Below are 18,309 nucleotides of genomic sequence, written 5' to 3' on the forward strand. Positions count from 1 at the left end.
CCAGCTTAACCGTCTCACTTCGGATGATGGCTCTGTGGCCGTGGGGGTCTGGGCCAGCACCAGAGCGAGGCCCCGTGGCTCCCCATCCAGGGTTTACTCTACAGGCCATGTTGCCAGCCGTCTCTCGAAACACTAACTGTGTGACGGCAAGATTTTCAGTGAAAACAGGGTTGGAGGACAGCAGCCAGGCAGGAGGTAATGCACATGGGCTAAAACGTATTTTTTGTTGTTGTGTTGTTATTGCAGGTTGGCCTTTAATTATTTTAAATTATTTTAAAACACATTTATTCTGAAATTATGGTTATAACACAGCTACACTTGACCAAGAGTGTGCCTCTATTTTCTAAAACATATTCTTGGAACATTTTCTCAGGGCTACATACGAGAGAATATGGACAGGCATCCTGTATTTTATACCTGACTCACAGTAGCGGCCAGTACTTAGAAATTTCTCAGATAAAGAGACTTCTGTGATAGTCTCCATTTACTGAACCAGCCAGCAAAGTATGTCTCCGTTTTCTAGTTGGAGATGCTAAGGCTTAGAGAAGTTGAGATGTTGCGGTTCTAACAATTAGTAAGTGGTGGGGCTTTAAGTAGGACCCAGATTTCAAAACTGTCACCACCGCACTGTGCTCATCCCACGTGATCCCTTCCAGAAATAGAAATAATGAGTTTTTCTTATACGTTTGCCACATGGATGCAAAACGGTATCATCGTTCGTTTATTTTAGCAAATCCAAAATGGAATTTTAAAAAAATTAGGAAGGAAACCTTGTATAGCACAAATCAGATGCTGAAACATCTGGTGTGCAAAGGGAGAAAACAGCGTCACAGTGTAAGTTCCTACATGAGTCTGAAACCCAGCTGCACCCGTGTCTGTGTGGGGCACATCTGGCTTGCAGCAGCAGCAGTCACAAAGAACAACCAGGAGTTTCAGCTGGTGGAAAGCGCAACATGATCACCTGAGTGATATTATTAACCTCCCCACCACAAAAAAATAAGTAAGTTTAGGCTGCATCAAAATATTATCACATAATGTAGCATGTGGAAAATGAGCCAAGATACCTGCAGAAATGCAAGGCAATCAGGGCACCTGGGTGAAGAGGGCTGTAGGTTGAGGGTCCTGAGCTTTGGGTGGGAGCGTTTGTTGACTTTTAAGACTCCTTTCCATTCTGGCGCTTTATATTTTGTTCCCACAAGAGGGCAGTGTTGGCCATCTTCCATTCGGTTATCTAATGAAGTTGTTCCCTGCCGGTTGTTCCTGCTGCAGGGGTGGTTCCGCAGCTCCCAGCAGGTGGCAGAATCTCCAGAGGGACTTTTAAAACGCTTGACATTCTGATTCAGTAGGTGTAGTGTGGGGCTTGGCTTTGTAAAAATTCAAATTCATTTAATGAGTAGGTGATACATCCAAATGATTGAAAAATTACGGAAAGCAAGTGGAGTGTTTCCAGTTTCCTTCCAGAGATTTTCTACCTTGATGTATCCTTTAGAAACTTTCTATGCCTATACCCGCAGGTAAGCTTTTTTTTTTTTTTTCTCTCTAAACACACTATTCTGCACTTTGCTTCTTCACATAAAAATATTTTTTGGTGATTGTTTCATAGCAGTACATAAAGAGGTCTTCATTCTTATGGCTGCTTAGTGTTTCAATATACAGAATATTTCAGTCTACACAACACCTGTTATGGCGTGAATGTTTGTGGGTTCCCAAAATTCATATGGTGAAATCCTAACACTCAGTGTGATGGTATTAGGAGTGCGGCCTTTGGGAGGTGATTAGGCCATAAGGGTGGAGCCCTTGTGATGTGATTAGTGCCCTTAGAAGAGCTGCTGGGAGCTCTCTCACCCCTCCCATCATGTGAGGACGCAGTGAGAAGGTAGCTGTCGACAAGCCGGGAAGTGGGCGCCCATCAGGACCCAGCTGTGCTCCAGCCTCCAGAACTCTGAGAAACAACGGTGTGTTGTTTAAGCCACCCACGTTATGGTACTTTGTCTTAGCAGCCCAAATGGACTGAGGAATACCACAATGTATTCAAGCAGTCCTCCAGCGCTATCACAAATGATACTTCAAAGAACAACTTTGGGTACACGTTAGTTCGTTTGCAGTGATTTTATGTGTAGGATAACTTCCTAGAAATGGAAGGACTTGGTCAGCTGTTACATGCATTTGTGATGTGGTGTCTGGGGGCCCATTTCCCTGCAGCCTCCACAACAGAGGGGTAGCAAAATGTTTTTGCAATTCGATAGGTCAGAAGTAATATCACAGTGCAATTTTAACTTGTGTTTCTTGTATTCTGAGTGAGGCGGGATCTCTTTTCATATGTTTATAGTTCCTTTTCTGAGGACTCTCTGATTATTCCCCTTGCCCATTTTGCTGTAGGCCTTCTCTCCTTTTTCTTACTGGTTTGCTGTGTCTGAAAACAATTCTCCATGAAGCTCTCATGTTCTTGTATGGTCTGGGTCTTCTGAGCGAAGGATATATTTGAATAACACACACCCTTGGAAGCTAGAGATGGGGTATCCCTCTGAAGATATTAAGAGATGTACCTCCCCAAAGACATCTGAGGGCAATAGACTAGAGATACCTTCCCATTTTCCCCAGGGATGTGCCCGCATTCCAGGTCCGGGAAGAATGTGTATATCCAGAGGGAAAGATGGGCAGATGTGTTGGCAGCTTTGTAAGCTCATTCTCTTGACCTCAGGGTTCCTCTGCTGTAGGCTCCCCCCGACCGCAAGTGCAGAGAGCACGTGACCCTCATCACATCACCCTGTGGGGGCTGAGGGTGGAACCCAATGCAAGATGCTGCTCTGGCTGCTGGTTTTGCTATAATAAACCCTATTATCTCAGACCTGGAGGTCTTGTGTCTTCTCATAAAATGGACATGAAACTGTGGTAGGCTAACTTGTTAGCTTGCAAATAGGGTAAAATCTCAGATTCCTTACAGTTTCTAACTTTAATACATAGAAACTCCTCTGTATCGTGGAGCACAAAGAATTTGATGATTAAAATCATACCAGGTAATTCTGAAGCATGACCGAAACAAGGGTGTTACATTCTTCAAGATTCAACAAAATGCCACATGTCCCACTCCGGAATCGCACAGTGGATGTAACTTTGGAATCTAGAGTAGGGTAAGAAAAAGTCCAATATGCAGTATCACACGCAAAGAGAATGACAGTTAGCTTGAGACAATAGGGAAAGCTAAGCTAAGCTACGACAGTAAGTGCTCTGCAAAAGAATGATTTCACCACTGAGGCAGAAGGAAAGCATTCTTAATTAAGATTAAGTACCTTAATCTCCAGCTCCATTAGCGATGGCCAGGACTGATGGCTTCTGCAGAAGGCACTTCAGGTAGAAGATCCTGCCCTTCTTCAAACCACACATTCTTGTCTCAATACCCACTTTCCCAAACTGAATGTCTGCATTTGGAAACAGGAGCAACACAGGGGAAAACGGCATTCAAAGCACTTCAGGGACTGGTGAAAGCTCATCATTTACTCCATCAGCAAATCCCTATGGAATACCACCTGCAAAGAAACACTGATAAACTCTATCCTTGCTTTCAGGGATAACAATGGCGCAAAGACAAGGAATTCAGTGACTTCAGGAAAGCGGAAGAGGGTCACCTCACTCGAGGGTGAAGGTGGATGGAATGGTTGGCGGAATCAGTGAACTCTTCCAAGATAAAACGAAATGCAGTCTTGTAGGAATGAACGAGGAGGGCCTTTTGGGAGAGAGAATTCGTGCGAAGGGTCAGAACCGTGCCCCCTGCGCGTCCCCTGGAGCTGAGGGCAGATGCAAAGCAGAGGCAGCTGAGCTTGAACAGGTAAGCAAGTGGCCCAGCAATGAAGGGCTTTGTGAAGAATTTCATTCTATGTTTATACTGAGAGAAAGGGTGAGTTTCTTACTTAAAAAAATAATTTTCTATTTGCACCTTCCCAAGTTCTACACCCAGATACAAAGTAGGAAGACTACATGCGCAGTGCCCAGCTGGCAACTTAGATACACCCTCTTTTTTGGAGAGGGAGGTAATTAGGTTGACTTAATTATTCACTTCTTTCAAATGGAGGTACTGGGGATTGAACCCAGGACCTCATGCACACACTCTACTACTGACACTGCGCTCTTCCCCCCACACCCTCCTGATAAATGACAAATAACCCTATTGAAAAGCCCTATTGGTCATTCCATCAAATGGGCCATTCCTGGGTTATGTGCTCGCAGGCCTTAGCTATGATTAAGAAAAAACAAAAATCCGCGTCTGGGATGGTGAAGGCTGGTGAGGTGCACTCAACCCCTAAAACCCTCCTGTTTCCTTTGAGAGGCCACAGCTATTCTCACCTTTCTCCCTTGGAGAAGAGCCAAATGTCAAATCCATCTGTTCAAAACTTACAATGTGCGCTTTTGGTATTCTTGGGCGAATCTGATTATACACCGGTCAGTGACCTATTATCTGTACAAGAGAACAAAATTCACTGGGGCCGTCAAGCCACCTCCATGTCTCTTGAGCATCTCACCCAGCTCCACCTGGCTCCACCCGCCACCCATTACCAGCATCTAACAGAACATACGCCCCCTTCCTGCCTCCCCTGCAAGCATTTGGGACTGGCTTCCTAATTTGTGCACCCTGGTGCAAAATGAAACTGGGGGGCCCTCTCTTTTATTAGGAATTGTAAGACAGTGAGAGCAGAGCATTAAACCCAGCACTGCTCAATGCAGGCCAAGGGCACGGGCGGCCAGCCCTGTGTGCACTGCAAAACCAAGGGGAGGCGTGAGTTGTGTGGTGTGTGGAGAAGACCAGATGAATACAGGCAGATCAGGGAGGTGGAGTAGGAAGGGGCTTCAGACAGAGGCAACCTGAAGGTTCAGAAAATATTCAGCAAGATGACCACATGACATTGAGAGTAGCTGGAAGGGGGGTTTGCACAACCCTCATACCCATAAACCGTGGGGTTTGGTAACTCTCGAAATTACAAGCCTCCACGTTGCTCTTGGGATGCTAAAATGTCTGCTGCTCTCACATTCACACCCAGTCCTCCTCCTCCCTTGTCTGTGGAGCAGAGAACAGGTGGCACATTACTTAACCAATTTTCAGAAGCTTAGTCACTTTTGCTTTTAATAGATGCCAGCAGTTGGTATTTACCATCCTGCTATTACGGCAGCCACCAAGGGTACTGCCACCCGGCCCTTGTTCCACTTTATAAAATCCATCCGTGTGGACTCCCTTCAAGTTAAGACACTGGAGGAGGCTTCGGCACGATGGGGTGCTAGGAGGGTGATGGAGAAGACAATGAATGCATCCCAAGAGCTAAGTTGACTTTGCTTCCAATTTTATCCTTGCCATCTGTTGATCTGCATTATCCCACCTCCGTGAGGCAGTCAAAAGAGGTATTATTGTTTTAATTTCATGTGCAGTAATTTTCCCCCTTTCAGTCGCCAGTTCCCACCCCACTCCCCGGCTGAATATTAGTTCGGGCATTTAACTACAAATTGGCAGTTCTTGAGGGAGACTTCCAAATGAATGTCCTCAAGGAAGAGGAAATTACACACAGCTCTGCTTTGCATAGATGTCCAACAAAATGCCAGCTTTCCCTGTGACTTGCCAAATTCCTACCAGCTGCTTAGGGAATGGTAGATTATACACGAGGTGGAGTAACTGTATAACCCTGCACTGTGGATGAGGCCACCAACAAGCTGCGTTGGATAATAAACTAGGGCTTCCTGCTGTCTCTATGCTTGAGGAAAATCACCAAGTGCAGGGCTGGATTTTTAGTGTCAAATCACAGGTTAGAAACTTGGACTGAATGATGTCTAGTAGCCATATGATACTGGGAAAAATACTGTCCTCTTGGGTGGCCGGTGTGGTCTGTCCTCTCCCAGAGGACCCAATGAGTCACCTGATATGCGAATTCTCCCTTCTCTTAAATGGGGACTCACGTGCAGAAGCACTGCCTGCGCTGGTCTCCCCTGTTCTGTGCTCCCTGCTCCACCTCAAAGCTCAGAAAAGAACGCTGTGTATATATACACCAAGGCAGATGTCAGGTGTATCCTGGCGCAGGAGGGGAGATGTCAGTAACTGAGGGAAACATCACTGAACAAGCAATACTCCGGGAGGACTCCTCCCCTCAGCTGTTTCTAGACACTTAATTGTATGGACTCCTGCTAAAACCACATCCACTTAAAGAGGCTCTCAGGTCTCAGCGTAAGACAGAATCTTAAATGTGTGAAGCTGTGTATGGCAGCACAAATCCACAACGTACAAGATCTCAGGAGATAAACTGGAACGTGCTGGTAGTTAAAAATACGCCCCACAGTGGTGGACGTCTGCTCCGGGCAGCCAGCAAGCGTGCAGTCTGACATAGCACCGTTGTACTGAGGGATGGGCTTGGAGGACTTCAGTGGGATAAATATTAACTACTCGCATTATTTGTAACTTTATCTGCAAACTCCAAGAATCTGTCCTATTCAATAGGCTGTCATAACAGTTGACTTTAATTCAATGAAAGATGTATAGCACTGCATTCTTTAGTTGTGTATGTGAAACACTTTAGTCAAGGACTTTTCCTTTGGAATAATGCACTATTAAATGTTACCAAAAGAGCCAAATACCCAAAGTAGCTCACACTTCTATGCAGTATCAAAAGAAAACTTTTTCAGTGCAGTGACTTTCAAGTATGGTTCACAGCCCCAGGCGATCATAAATCTATCTCAAAACAAGTTGGGCTCTCAGTTCTCATGGCCAAAGTCCCTGAAAACACACACCAATTGCCGGAAAACGAGCTTTTGCAGGAAGAGGTTTGTGGCCCACGAGGTGGCCGTTAGCCAGACTTTTACACAGAACTAAGAGGTGCGTAGCAGTAACCTACTAAGTGCAAGTTACCAGTCATTAAGATGTGGTCTCTATTAATTCAAGTCCCCCTGGTTGAAATTCCATTTTACTGAGAGGATTCTGGCTGCTAGCCGAGGTCTCTCAGCTCCAGGCACATGCTCACACAGATGCTCAGAACTTTACAAGGCAGCCTTGTTATCAGGGTTTTTTCAAGTTGCTTAAGGTTTTTGCTGTTCTCCTTGGAATTTTACCAGCATAGTTTGCAGAGTTATTGGTTAAACCCTGCAGTTCAGATGGAATTTACATCAACACAGTATTTCCTAGAGATTTAACTAAATTTTGAGAAGAATGTGTAATTCAAATGAGTCATTTACACACCTGTTGCTTAAGCAGATACAATGTAATGAAAAACATGTACTTGTATCATGACTTTGTTTGAATAGTTTTATTTCAGGTGTACAGCAAAGTGATTCAGTTTTACATAAACTTCTATTCTCTTTCAGATTCTTTTCCATTATAGGTTATTACAAGCTACTTAATAATAGTTTCTTGTGTTATAGAGTAGGTCCTTGCTTATCTACTTTATATGTACTAGTGTGTATATGTTAATCCCAAATTCCCAGTTTATTCCTCGCCCCTTCCCCTTTGGTAACCATAAGGTGTTTTTTGGTGTGTTTTTTGTTTATGGAGGTACTGGGGATTGAACCCAGGACCTCATGCACGCTAAGCGTGCACTCTACCACAACTCCCATGTATAGTGGAATATTAGCCATGGAAAAGAATGAAATAATGCCATTTGCAGCAACATGGATGGACCTAGGGATTATCATACTAAGTGAAGTCAGAAAGAGAAAGACAAATATATGATATCACTTATATGTGAGATCTTTAAAAATGATACAGATGAACTTATTTATAAAACAGAAATAGACTCGAGACATAGAAAACAAGCTTACGGTTACCAAAGGGGAAGAGCAAGCAGAGTAGGATAAAGTAGGAGTTTGGGATTAACATACATACTACTATATATAAAACAGATAAACAAGTTTGTAACGTACAGCACGTTACCTTATAACCTACAATGGAAAATCGGAAAAAACAGATGAATCAGCATCTCAAATTTAGCCTGTGCAAACCCAGATTTCCCGCCTTCATAGTCTTCCCCATCTCAGTGGTGACTTTTTTCCAGGTGCTCAGGATAAATCACTTGGCATCCTCCTTAAATCCATTCTTTCACCTCATTCAACACATCAGCAAATCCTTTCATTTCCAACTACTTCCACAAGTGTCATCCTAGAATACGCCACTATCGTCTCACCTAAAAATATCACACATTGTCTCTTGGCTTTTATCATGCTACCCAGCAGCCAAAAAGACCTTGTAGGTCAGATCAGGTCACCCTTCTGCTCAGAGCTCTCCTGTGGCTTTCCTGCGTGATCTGGTTTCTTTTCCTGTGCACTTGCTTCTCTACCTCAGCTTTCTCTTGCCATCCCGCGTCCAGCAGACCGGCCAGCTTGGCCCCAGAACACGTCAGGCACACTCTGCTTCTGCTACTCTTGCCTAGAATGCTCTGCCCCCAGAAAGCCACTTAAGCTCCTTGCTTTTAGCCTATTTAATCATATCACAAAGGCTTTCCTAGAAAACAGCTGTCCTTTCTGCACCTTATTGTTTGTTCTACATACCTGTAGCCCTGAGAGTGGGAACATGCTAGTATCAAACTAGGCGGCAGTGACACCGGACACACAGCACCTTCTTATTCTTGCATAAACTATCTTAACCCAACTGGGAGTAACTGAAAACAGATCCGAAGTAAGCATCCTTAGGCCACTGCCTGGACTCTTCCCTTCCTACGTAAAGCCTCCACATTGCTGTTCCTGTCCTTCCACTCTTCCAAGGCCAGCTCACTAAATCAGGCTGCAGCCTTCTCCCCCTATCAGATTATCCTCACCCTCACAGCACTGACCACTGCCTGAAAATCATCCCCCCCACCCCCATCTCAGAGGCCAGCAGGGGGCCACCTCAATCACTGACACTTTCTCTGCATTCTCTACATTCAGAAACCAGAATGCTTAAAATTGCCTCAGCATGACTGCAGTTCCCAGTATTTGGGTTTGCTTTCACCAGTCACTAGGGGACACTACCAACCTGATTCCTCTTAGGCTCTGAACTACACTGGACCCTAGTTCCTAGGGCAAATTCCAGATTGCCAAATCACTGGATTCACCCTGGTTTCACATGCTATAGAACCAGGTAACAGTACCATTGGCTTGCCTCATAACTAAGACTTAACCCTTACGCTTTTAGAAGTGGAATCAATCAGACGGCAAGGGTATAGGGGGGGACTATTTCTAATACTTTCCTTGTAAACTCACTTTTGGGAGTAAAGCAGGCTTTTACCGTTAACTAAGTGACATCTGAATTACAGAATTCCCCTATTCAATCTTGTCTGCCACAATCAGAAAGACAGAAAGCGCGAGGATACTTTTTTCTTGCATCTGTAGTGGAAACCTCAGCAGCAGACGGTAACTGCTCCAGGCCTGTCAAGTAGATGCACTTTCATGTTCTCGTTCCGATACCCAGTCTTTTCAGATACAGTATGAGAACACAGATGCTTTGTCCTCTGCTCACAAGCTATCCCACATCCCATTTGTAATTAAAACAGGGGCCAGCAGACTTTCCCCGTGAAGGGAGGGCCACATGGCTATTTTAGGGCTTGCAGGCCCTAAGGCCTGTCACTCCTCTGCTCTCCCAGTGTCAGCCCAGAAATAAACAAATGGGCATGGCAGTGTTCCACTAAAACTAGACACAAATTCAGTTTCAATCTTTTTCATGTCCCATAAGCTGTTTTGATCTTCTTCCCCTCAACCACTGAAAATTTTAAGTACCACCTTAGTATCATATAGAAACAGGTGGTAGGGCAAGCCAGTTTGCCATCCCTTTCCCATGGAGTTTGACACAAGCACTTCCAGGAGATACCTAGATTTCTCTAGGACTTGCTTTCTCTACTTGCTTTATAAATAAGCTCAGACAATAGTTTGCTTCCAACTGTATTAGTCTCTTTTTATTCTTTCAGTAATCTCTTCCAGAGTTAACTACTTCCATTTGTAGGTGATGAAATGTGTAAGGAATCCACTTCAGGTGTTGGCACTGCTATGAGCATGGTCTTTCCCTTTACTTCAACTCAATTACTTTTGACTCTTGTTTGTATTTCCAAGTCCCGAAGTAGTTTTCACTGCAGAAGTTATCTGAAGACAGTCTTATGCTTTCTAGTAGTGGTCTAACACCCGGGTCTAGCTTCTCCAGGAACACTACACAGGATGGAGTTAGATATGTATTAAACTAAGAGGCATTCTCTCAGATGAATTTAAATGCATTTTATTTTTAGACAACCTACACATGTTTTTTTCTCAAAAACAATGCCTCCGCTCCAAATAAATCAACATCAAAATAAATGAAGCTCAAGATGGCATCAGTTCCATTTGTCTTTTAAGTCCTGGTGTTGTGTGGATGAAAGCAGTGGCCAGCCAGTTATGACGACAGGTGATAGATCCAAACAGCCAAATTTGTTACTGTAAAAACAAGGAAGATTCTATTAATATCTTTTTCCAATATGAAAGAAAGTATTTAACATTTTTAGGCTACAGGTGTATTCCCCTATTCAATCTGGGCTGCCACACAGACAGACAGAAAGCGCAGGGACTTTTCTTTCGCATCCTAGTGCAAACCAAAAGAACAACAGCAGACTGTTCAAGGTCTATCAGTGGATGCAGAACCATCCTGACCAAATCAGATACTCATACACTTTGGTCCACTAACAAAAATCTCATACCCTTTTAATAATCCCTACAGCAAATAATCTGTACTGTACTGAACATTTTCATTGCTGCCCAATCCTGTTTAGTGTAGCCTTAAATTTATCTTATTTATTCCTCTAATTTACATGGAATTCTCTGAAAGCTACAATAATGAATGCTTTCATTTCAGTACTGCCTCCAGCAACCCCTTGCATGTAATTTCTCTAAAACAATTTTCATACAGGTTCGGCAGCCTGCTCTGTACTCACTAAAAGTAACATCAAGGTTTTTAATGACCAGCTGCCAATTATCAATAAATGAGAAGTTTCCTTAGTAAAAGGTTTTAATACTCATGTATGTTTGGCAAAATAGGGAAAGCCAGTCTGATTTCAACTGGCCATTTATGGGGAAGACCAACATAGGGTGTTCTCTCTGATCTCTAGCTCAGTATTTAAGCAATGCTTCTTAATGTCATCTGTAGGAAGTTTTCTGTAGATAAAGCCTCTAAGCCTTTCTGTACCACAAATATCTTTTACATGTTAAACCCTCCTTAGATCCCAGGAGAGAAACAAGACACAGACCCTCAGTTTGAGAGGACTGCTGTAGCATACATTCTATATCCCCGTGGCATGACACAAGGAGAATTATGCCTAGGATATCTCTATTTTTACATTACTGGTTTCAACCCACTTTATACTTACACATTTTTCCATTTCTAAACCATCCTTAAAGAAAATCATATATGGGGTCACACCATCCTCACGGTAGTCCAGCAAAGCCACCATGCCATCTGGATTCATGTTTTCACCAATAAAGAACTTAGGAAGCAAACAAATATCCAGAATTAGATTATACACAGATATGTCATATCAAAACAATAGATCAAATGATGATTCAGAACACCACTCACTAATCAAGAGACTTTTCAGCAACTAAAGGCTGATAACTAAGAGAAAAAAAGTTCAAAGTACTAAAAACCAAAATATGAGTAAAGAGCAATCCAGGAACACTTTAGGCTTTCTGGAAACAAACTCTCAACCCCACATATCCAATTCCAAACCCTACAAACAAGCCTGTTTACATAGTCAAGCACAGGGAACAAAAGGCTAGCAATGAGCGAGAGCACATCATGAGGAAAGTCATCTTATGGCCAGAGAATGTGAACACTGAAAAATTAAAGAGCCAGGTTGTGAAGGAAAGTCATTTAGGTTTCTCAATAGGACAAAATCAGATCAGAAAACTCCAGTGGCAATGAGACACACTGAGTTGTAAAAAGAAAACTGAAGACGACTTAGAGGTTTAACAAGCAATTCAAGAAAAAGAACTGAGAAATGTCATCCGGGAAGTGAGTAAGGTTAAGATGCTGCACTCAGAAGACAAGATCTGGAAACAGTTAAACAAGTATTTAAACTGCTCAAAAGCCTGAGAAATTAACCACAATTTAAATACATCATAGATTCATCAAGTAACTCCTTTTTGTTCTCAGTTAAAACTGTACAATCCTTTGATCCAAATATTTACCTGATAGTTTTTGAAATTAGCAAGGATGTGCTTGATTTGTTCTGCAGCCCCTGTCATAAAAGGTTTTACTCTTTCTGGTCTCTGTTCTTCAAGTTTCCCTTTGATTCTAAAACAATATTTCATCGATAGGTTAAATTGTTGAATTCTGAGCAAAATGAATTCTCATTAGTAAAAACTCCAAACTGAAATGGGCAACTAGCTGTCACTGAGCAAAATAACATGGCACAATCAAGAAACTACTAGGTCACAGAGATGTTTCAAGACTGTTTCAGTTTTGAATTTCACATTTCCAAAGTACTAGTCTAAAACAGTAAAAGCAGAGCGCATGCTCCAGTATGCTCACCTTATGTTACCTAAAGGCCTTTGACAAGCATGCCTGCTCCTAAAATCTCAAAATTAGCCAATTCCTAAAATCCTATAGGATTCCAGACATCAACTGGGTGTGCCGGTAACTTACGACTTCATGTAATCTTTGATGTACTTCTTGTAGGCTTCTTTTGTGAAGCTGGTTTCCTGCAAGTGATGGTTCATGACAATATCGACACCAGTGATTACTGTGCTTTCGGTACCTTCGCCCTCGGGGCCTTCAGCGGAGGCATTTCCACCAATGAGCGAGTCATCAATGTTACCCTCTGTCCTACTGACCATCTGCATTAAGAAAAAGTTTAGCTACAAACACATCCTTGACCTCACCGTAAACGCATCCAAAAAGTCTACGCCGGCAGCTCATGCCCATCATCCTTCCACCAAACATTCCTGGTTCTTGTTGAAAACGAGGAACACATCACTATGAGGCAAAAATGTATGACCCCTCGATTTCATGCAACACCGTAACTGAACAGGAATTCTTTATTGACCAAAAAGAATGAGGATCATTTACAACCCAGTCCAAGTTATGTGGGCTGTAGAGTGGATGAATAAGTAGGAATAGGGCTAACGTTGAAGGACTTGGGGCTCCCAAACAGAAGACATGTCCGGGAGCGCCTGGGAGGAGGATGGGCGCCGAAGCGGCAGACCTATTTCCAGGCTCAGCTCCGCCTCCACTTTTCTAGAAAAACCCGAGCCCGGAAAGAGCGTGTCCTCCGCCAGGAGGCAACGGGGAGGATTGCACAAGCTCGGGCGGGGGAGCGGCGGAAACCCGAGCCTGCCAGGCCTTGCCTCCCCCGCGCCGCGGCCCGGCGAACTCACCTTCCCCTCCACCTCCAGACACAGCCCGTCCGCGACCTCCCGGATCTTGTAGATGTCGGAGAACATCTCATCATCTGCTCGGAGACACAGACCCGGCCGTCACCGTGCGCCAGAGGCCCGAGCCGGCGCCATTCCCCGTGCCGCCCGGCCAGCCGCACGCGGCCCCCGCCCCTTCCCGGGTGCTCGAGACCCCGGCGCGCGCCCCAGGCACAGACCCTCCTCGCTCCCGGAAAGGCGCTGGCATCTTCCAGGCCCAAGACAGCGGCGTCGGCGGTCTCCCCGCCCCACCCGCACCTCAATCCCTTGCGCGCGGCAGTAAGGGGAGTGCAGTCCCGACTCACGGCTGATGAGGTCCCGGTAGATGATCATGATGGTGGCTGGAGGGAGACGACAGCGGCTCTAGCTTAGCTGGAGCTCGGAGCGAGCGCGGTGCGGCCGGAGCGGCGCTCGGGGGGAGGGGGGAGCGGGCGGAAAAGGCCGACTCTGCCGCTCCCCAACCTCATATAGAGGGCACGTCCCTCTACGTCATCGCCCGCTGCGCCTCCGGAAGTGCCGTAAGCGGTGACGTGGCACGCAGAGCAGCGCGGGGGGCGGGGCCATAGCGCGGGCCAGGGGGAGGGGAGGTGAGCATCCGGGCACTTGGCCCCGGGACACACTGCCGCGCGTTCCGCAGGGCTCGCGGGGGCGGCGGAGCGAGGGGCTGGGAGAGAGGTAGGGAGAGGAGGAGAGGGAAAATGACCGTGGGGGCGGGGGCTGGGGCACAGGGAAATACCAGAGAACTTGGGGGAGGGAATGGTGGGGAGGAGCGCTAGAGGGAGGGAGTAGGGGGGTTCTCTGGGGCCAGGAGTGGTGGAAGCGGCGCCAGGGGCTCTGCCCCTCCCTACGCTGCAGGGCCGCCCAGGTGCTGGGCCTGGGTGGGGCTTAGATGAAATCTCTTCAAGTTTCCGCCCCAGGCCTCTCCCCGCGCGGCTCCCACCCATTTCTGGGAGCAAAGATGTTAGCTGTTTTGAAGGGCTTTGCGTTAACCGAGGGTCTAGCCATTGAGGCCTTGGGAAACCGCGAGGCTGTCCAAGAGGAAGAAGGGCAGGGGACTGGGCTTGTGACCAGCCTCTGTGATCTCCGAGGGTCTCGTAGAACTTTGCAGCATTTGCCCCAGGACGGCCCCACCTCGAGTTTTCGGACGCCTTTGTGGGGCAGAGCTGAGTCCGGACTGTGGGATCCGGGTCGCCCCGCCGCCCCCCTGGGAATAATCGTGGGGGTCGTAGAGCCTGTGGGAAGGGAATTGAGGAAGGACGGTATCGCGGGACCTTGCAGAGCTTTTCCACCTGTCACTTTGGTCCTGTGTTTGAAAGCTTGCGGTTCCTGAGACAGCTGAAGAATCTTCCCCTTTCTGTTTTGCACTTGGTCTTGAATTAGATCCTTTGAAATAAAACAATATGGTGTCACTTAAGATGAAGTCGAAATTCTATCCCAGGTGCTAGAGGGTTAAACGTAAAAAAAAAAAAAAGGGAGCTTCCCACCTGCCCAAGTTTTATTTGGACTTTGGACTCAATTACTAGGTTCTACAAAAAGCCCAGTTTCTCTATTTAGTCAAATCTTTGGTTTAAGGTAGACATACGCCAGTGTGAAACCAGAGAGCTTGTTCTCTTCCACAAATAGATTTGTGCTCTGCTGTGTCCCTAGCACCGGGTTTTGCAGAGGTCCTAAGTGTGAACAAGTTAAATCCTGTCCTACCCTCACAGAAAATTTCGTTATAGTAAATCAAAGAATCAGGCAATTATAACACGTTAACAGTTTCCCCCAAATCCAACAATATACCATTCTGCAGAGTACCATAGGGCACAAGACAGTGAGTTGAGATGATGGAGTCAAAATGGAAAAGATCTAGGAAATAGGACCCTTCTGGGAAGGTGGGATCTGGGGCTGCACTGGGCATCCCGGAGGACGTTGGGTAACTGGAGAACGCTAGGATGAAGGGGCTCTGAAGATAAATGGACATCTTCTGACAGATGGTCTGTGAAGGATAACTTAAACCTCTTGAATAGTTCTGGGATGTGTGAGTGAAACAAATTACCCCAGTATGTCACAATTAATTATTTTCCTTAGTTTTAACACTTTCGGATTATTCAGATATACTCCCATCACCCAAACAGTGCTGTTAAACATGACTCCCTCTACACCAGTTTTAGGTTCAATTAAAAACTTTTTTCAAGTTTTGTAAAACAGCCACAGTGTAAAAGAGTACAGAAATTAGAATCAAAGCACCTTAGGTTGAAATCTTGGCTTTATCTGGGAGTAGTCCTGTGACCTTGAGAAAGTCAGCCTCCCTAAGCCTAAGTATAAAATAGAATTTTGGTAAGTTAAAGGAGTTTTAGGGAGTTAAATAAGATAACAGCAACAACAAAAAATGCCTAGGATGCTCAATAGGTTATCAGTAATTAGTTGAATTTGTATTCATGATTTTTCCCAAATTTTATTACATTACAAAATGCTCCTGGAATTGTTTCATTAACCCTCTCTTATTTGGAAATATTTGAGGGATTTAGTTAATACGTATTGTACTTCTAATTTAATCACAGCACAAATAGTGGATCCCTGAAAGAAGTCTATTTATGCCCTTAAAAGATTTCTATCTCAGGTTCATATTTTCTAGATCATGTCAATTCTGTGACTAGACATCCTAAAAAGTAAAATCTTAGGGAAATCTGATTTGAATTTCAGGATGTTTTGTAAACTCCATCCTGTGATCTAGAAAGTCTGTGCTGTACCTTGAAAATAGCTACTTAGAACATCAGTAATACAAATAATTGAGAGAAAATTAGTCACTAGTTGCAAGCCACCAACAAAATTGCAAGGATTTGGCTTTTATCCAAGCTGGTTGGCTTTTACTTAGGCATTATTTGAATGTTTTTATTACACTTCATTCCTTACAAAGCAGTGATTTCTAACAAAATCTCAGATTGTCCTAAATTTTACAGCTAAATATGACTTGGTGTCTCTTGCAATTAAAGAGATTTCAAAGACAATGTCTTCTCAATGTCTTCTAATCTCTTCACCTAAGTCCTCACAAGAGAACAGCAGCTCAGGAGGGCTCACCATTTCATCAGTTAGGGATTGACTACATGGCTTAAGCACATAAGGGTTTATTCTCTCTTATAAAAAGAAATTCAAGGGGATGCAGTCCAGACTGAAGCTATGAAACTGTGGATTCATGGGAATTGCAGACCCAGTATCTTCCTTTCTTCTCCATCATCCATGTTGTCTACAGTATATGCTAGAATTCCAATCATCACATCCATCATGCAGGCAGCTGGAAGAGGGGAAGGAAGATTGTTCAGGTGTTTTTCATTTATTATGAATATTTTCCCATATCAGTAGCTATTCATCTAAAATGCCATCTAAAATTATTATAGATTGCAACTGATAATACACTATAATTTATTTTTCAAATTATACATCCAAAAATCGGAAGACACGTGCACAAAAAAAAATTTTTTTTAATGTTCAGGTACCCACTAATTGCAATGTATAAGTGCTAACATTTATCATATTTACTTCAAGTTTTTTTAATGAAAAAACATTACAGATAAAATTGAAGTCTACTTTATCCTCCTTTATCTTCTTCCAGAGGTCCTTCCACCCTCCCCACCAACACCCACCCAGGTAACCACAACCATATCTATTTTCCAGTAAGAAAGGGATAAGCAGAAATTGGAGGGCCTACTCCCTTTGGGGCCCAACCCAGCAGTTGCACATATCACTGTTTGGGGGAGTGGGGGCAGGTGATTAGGTTTATTTATTTATTTGTCAATGTAGGTACTGGGGCTTGAACCCAGGACTTCGTACATGCTAAGCACATGCTCCACCACTGAGCTATACCCTACCCCATCACTTCTTTTTTTTCCAGAACCTCATCACAGAGCTATCAGTGCCAAGGGTGGCTAGGAAATAGTCTTGATTCTGGGTAGAAAATGGCTAGGGAGTTAGAAGAATGAGCAGTCTCAGTCACAGCTGTATTGGCACTTCTGTGTTCTGCGACACCTGGAGGGAGAAAGAGTACAGAATTGAGTCTGAGGAAAATTTAATGACTGAAATAGTGGCTGGCTTTTCCCTCCGTTTCTGCATCTTGCCTCACAGAATTACCGTTGGATGTATTAGCACTTTGTCATCGTGAATGAATGAGTCAATGAATGAATAAATATTAGCATTATTTCGATACTCATTTTGTCTCCCTTCCAGATTGCTGACTTGTTGGCTGGCTTACTCTTCTTTTCTACATGACCTCTCCTTTCCTGGTGCATCCTGTCTGTCTTCCCACCCCTCCCCATAACAGTCGTGGAATTCAGCACATAATAGGAACCCAATACAATTTTAGGATATCAAAGTAAATTTAAGATTTTGAAATAAAGGGCCTGAAGGTAATTAAATCTCACTATGAGAACAAAGCAAGGTACAGAGGAGTATAAATAATATAAGTATCCTTTTTAGGAAAAGTAAATAATCTGTTTGCATATGTATAAAAATTTTTCATATGTTTTCTAGTGTATTATTAGTAGTGATTACTATGGGAATTGTGATGGAGGTTAATGAGGAGAAAAAAGTGAGAATTTTATTTTTAATTATATACCCAGTAGTATTCTTTGAATCTTTAATATATGTATGCATTACTTTTATAATTAAACTAAAATATTATAGTTCAGTGCTTCCAAATGTTGGGATTTTATGCACCAATAACATTGCCAAAAAATTTGAATCTCGGTATAATTTTGCCATTGAAGACATTAAAAATACAACCACAACTATGGTCTACCATTGCCATTTCATGAACGAAAGAACATAATCTCTAAATAATTGAGTAGCCCTCTAATTTAATACATTTAATTTTGTGAAAAATTCATTACATTGTCCTTATTTTTCTCATTTTTGCTTTGGATCTTTTAAAAAACTTTTTAGTTTGGGTTTCTGCCTGTATTTTCA

At 43.8% G+C, this 18,309-nt stretch overlaps 1 protein-coding gene, 1 long non-coding RNA gene and 2 other non-coding genes across 4 annotated transcripts in view; 1 reads left to right on the forward strand and 3 right to left on the reverse strand.

The window, feature by feature from the left end:
* Positions 1–9,249: 9,249 nt before the first annotated feature.
* Positions 9,250–9,383, reverse strand: LOC116668784. Its single transcript, XR_004326020.1, has one exon. It is a non-coding gene; the product is annotated as a small nucleolar RNA SNORA31 (small nucleolar RNA).
* A 485-nt stretch (positions 9,384–9,868) lies between these two features.
* Positions 9,869–13,854, reverse strand: TPT1 (tumor protein, translationally-controlled 1). Its single transcript, XM_032496124.1, has 6 exons — positions 13,674–13,854; positions 13,333–13,406; positions 12,602–12,792; positions 12,145–12,250; positions 11,325–11,441; positions 9,869–10,398 (listed from the first exon to the last, which is right to left on the reverse strand). The coding sequence occupies exons 1-6, from the start codon at positions 13,699–13,701 to the stop codon at positions 10,396–10,398; spliced, it is 519 nt and encodes a 172-aa protein (XP_032352015.1). The 5' UTR covers positions 13,702–13,854; the 3' UTR covers positions 9,869–10,395.
* Positions 10,472–10,599, reverse strand: LOC116668783. Its single transcript, XR_004326019.1, has one exon. It is a non-coding gene; the product is annotated as a small nucleolar RNA SNORA31 (small nucleolar RNA).
* A 119-nt stretch (positions 13,855–13,973) lies between the features above and the next one.
* Positions 13,974–18,309, forward strand: part of LOC116668525 — a 28,784-nt gene continuing 24,448 nt past the window's right edge. The window contains exon 1 of the long non-coding RNA XR_004325637.1: positions 13,974–14,043. This is a non-coding gene — a long non-coding RNA (uncharacterized LOC116668525). The remainder of the gene's footprint in view (positions 14,044–18,309) is intronic.

This window comes from Camelus ferus, chromosome 14 (genome assembly GCF_009834535.1).
Source record: "Camelus ferus isolate YT-003-E chromosome 14, BCGSAC_Cfer_1.0, whole genome shotgun sequence".
NCBI lineage: Eukaryota > Metazoa > Chordata > Mammalia > Artiodactyla > Camelidae > Camelus > Camelus ferus.

Excerpts from the sequence above, each read along its gene's own strand:
- TPT1 (XM_032496124.1), bottom strand. The coding sequence starts at position 13,701 with ATGATCATCTACCGGGACCTCATCAGCC. Across the intron at positions 12,251-12,601 it reads ATCAAAGATTACATGAAGTC|AATCAAAGGGAAACTTGAAG; the intron begins GTAAGTTACCGG and ends ATATTGTTTTAG. Across the intron at positions 11,442-12,144 it reads CTAATTTCAAAAACTATCAG|TTCTTTATTGGTGAAAACAT; the intron begins GTAAATATTTGG and ends TTGCTTCCTAAG.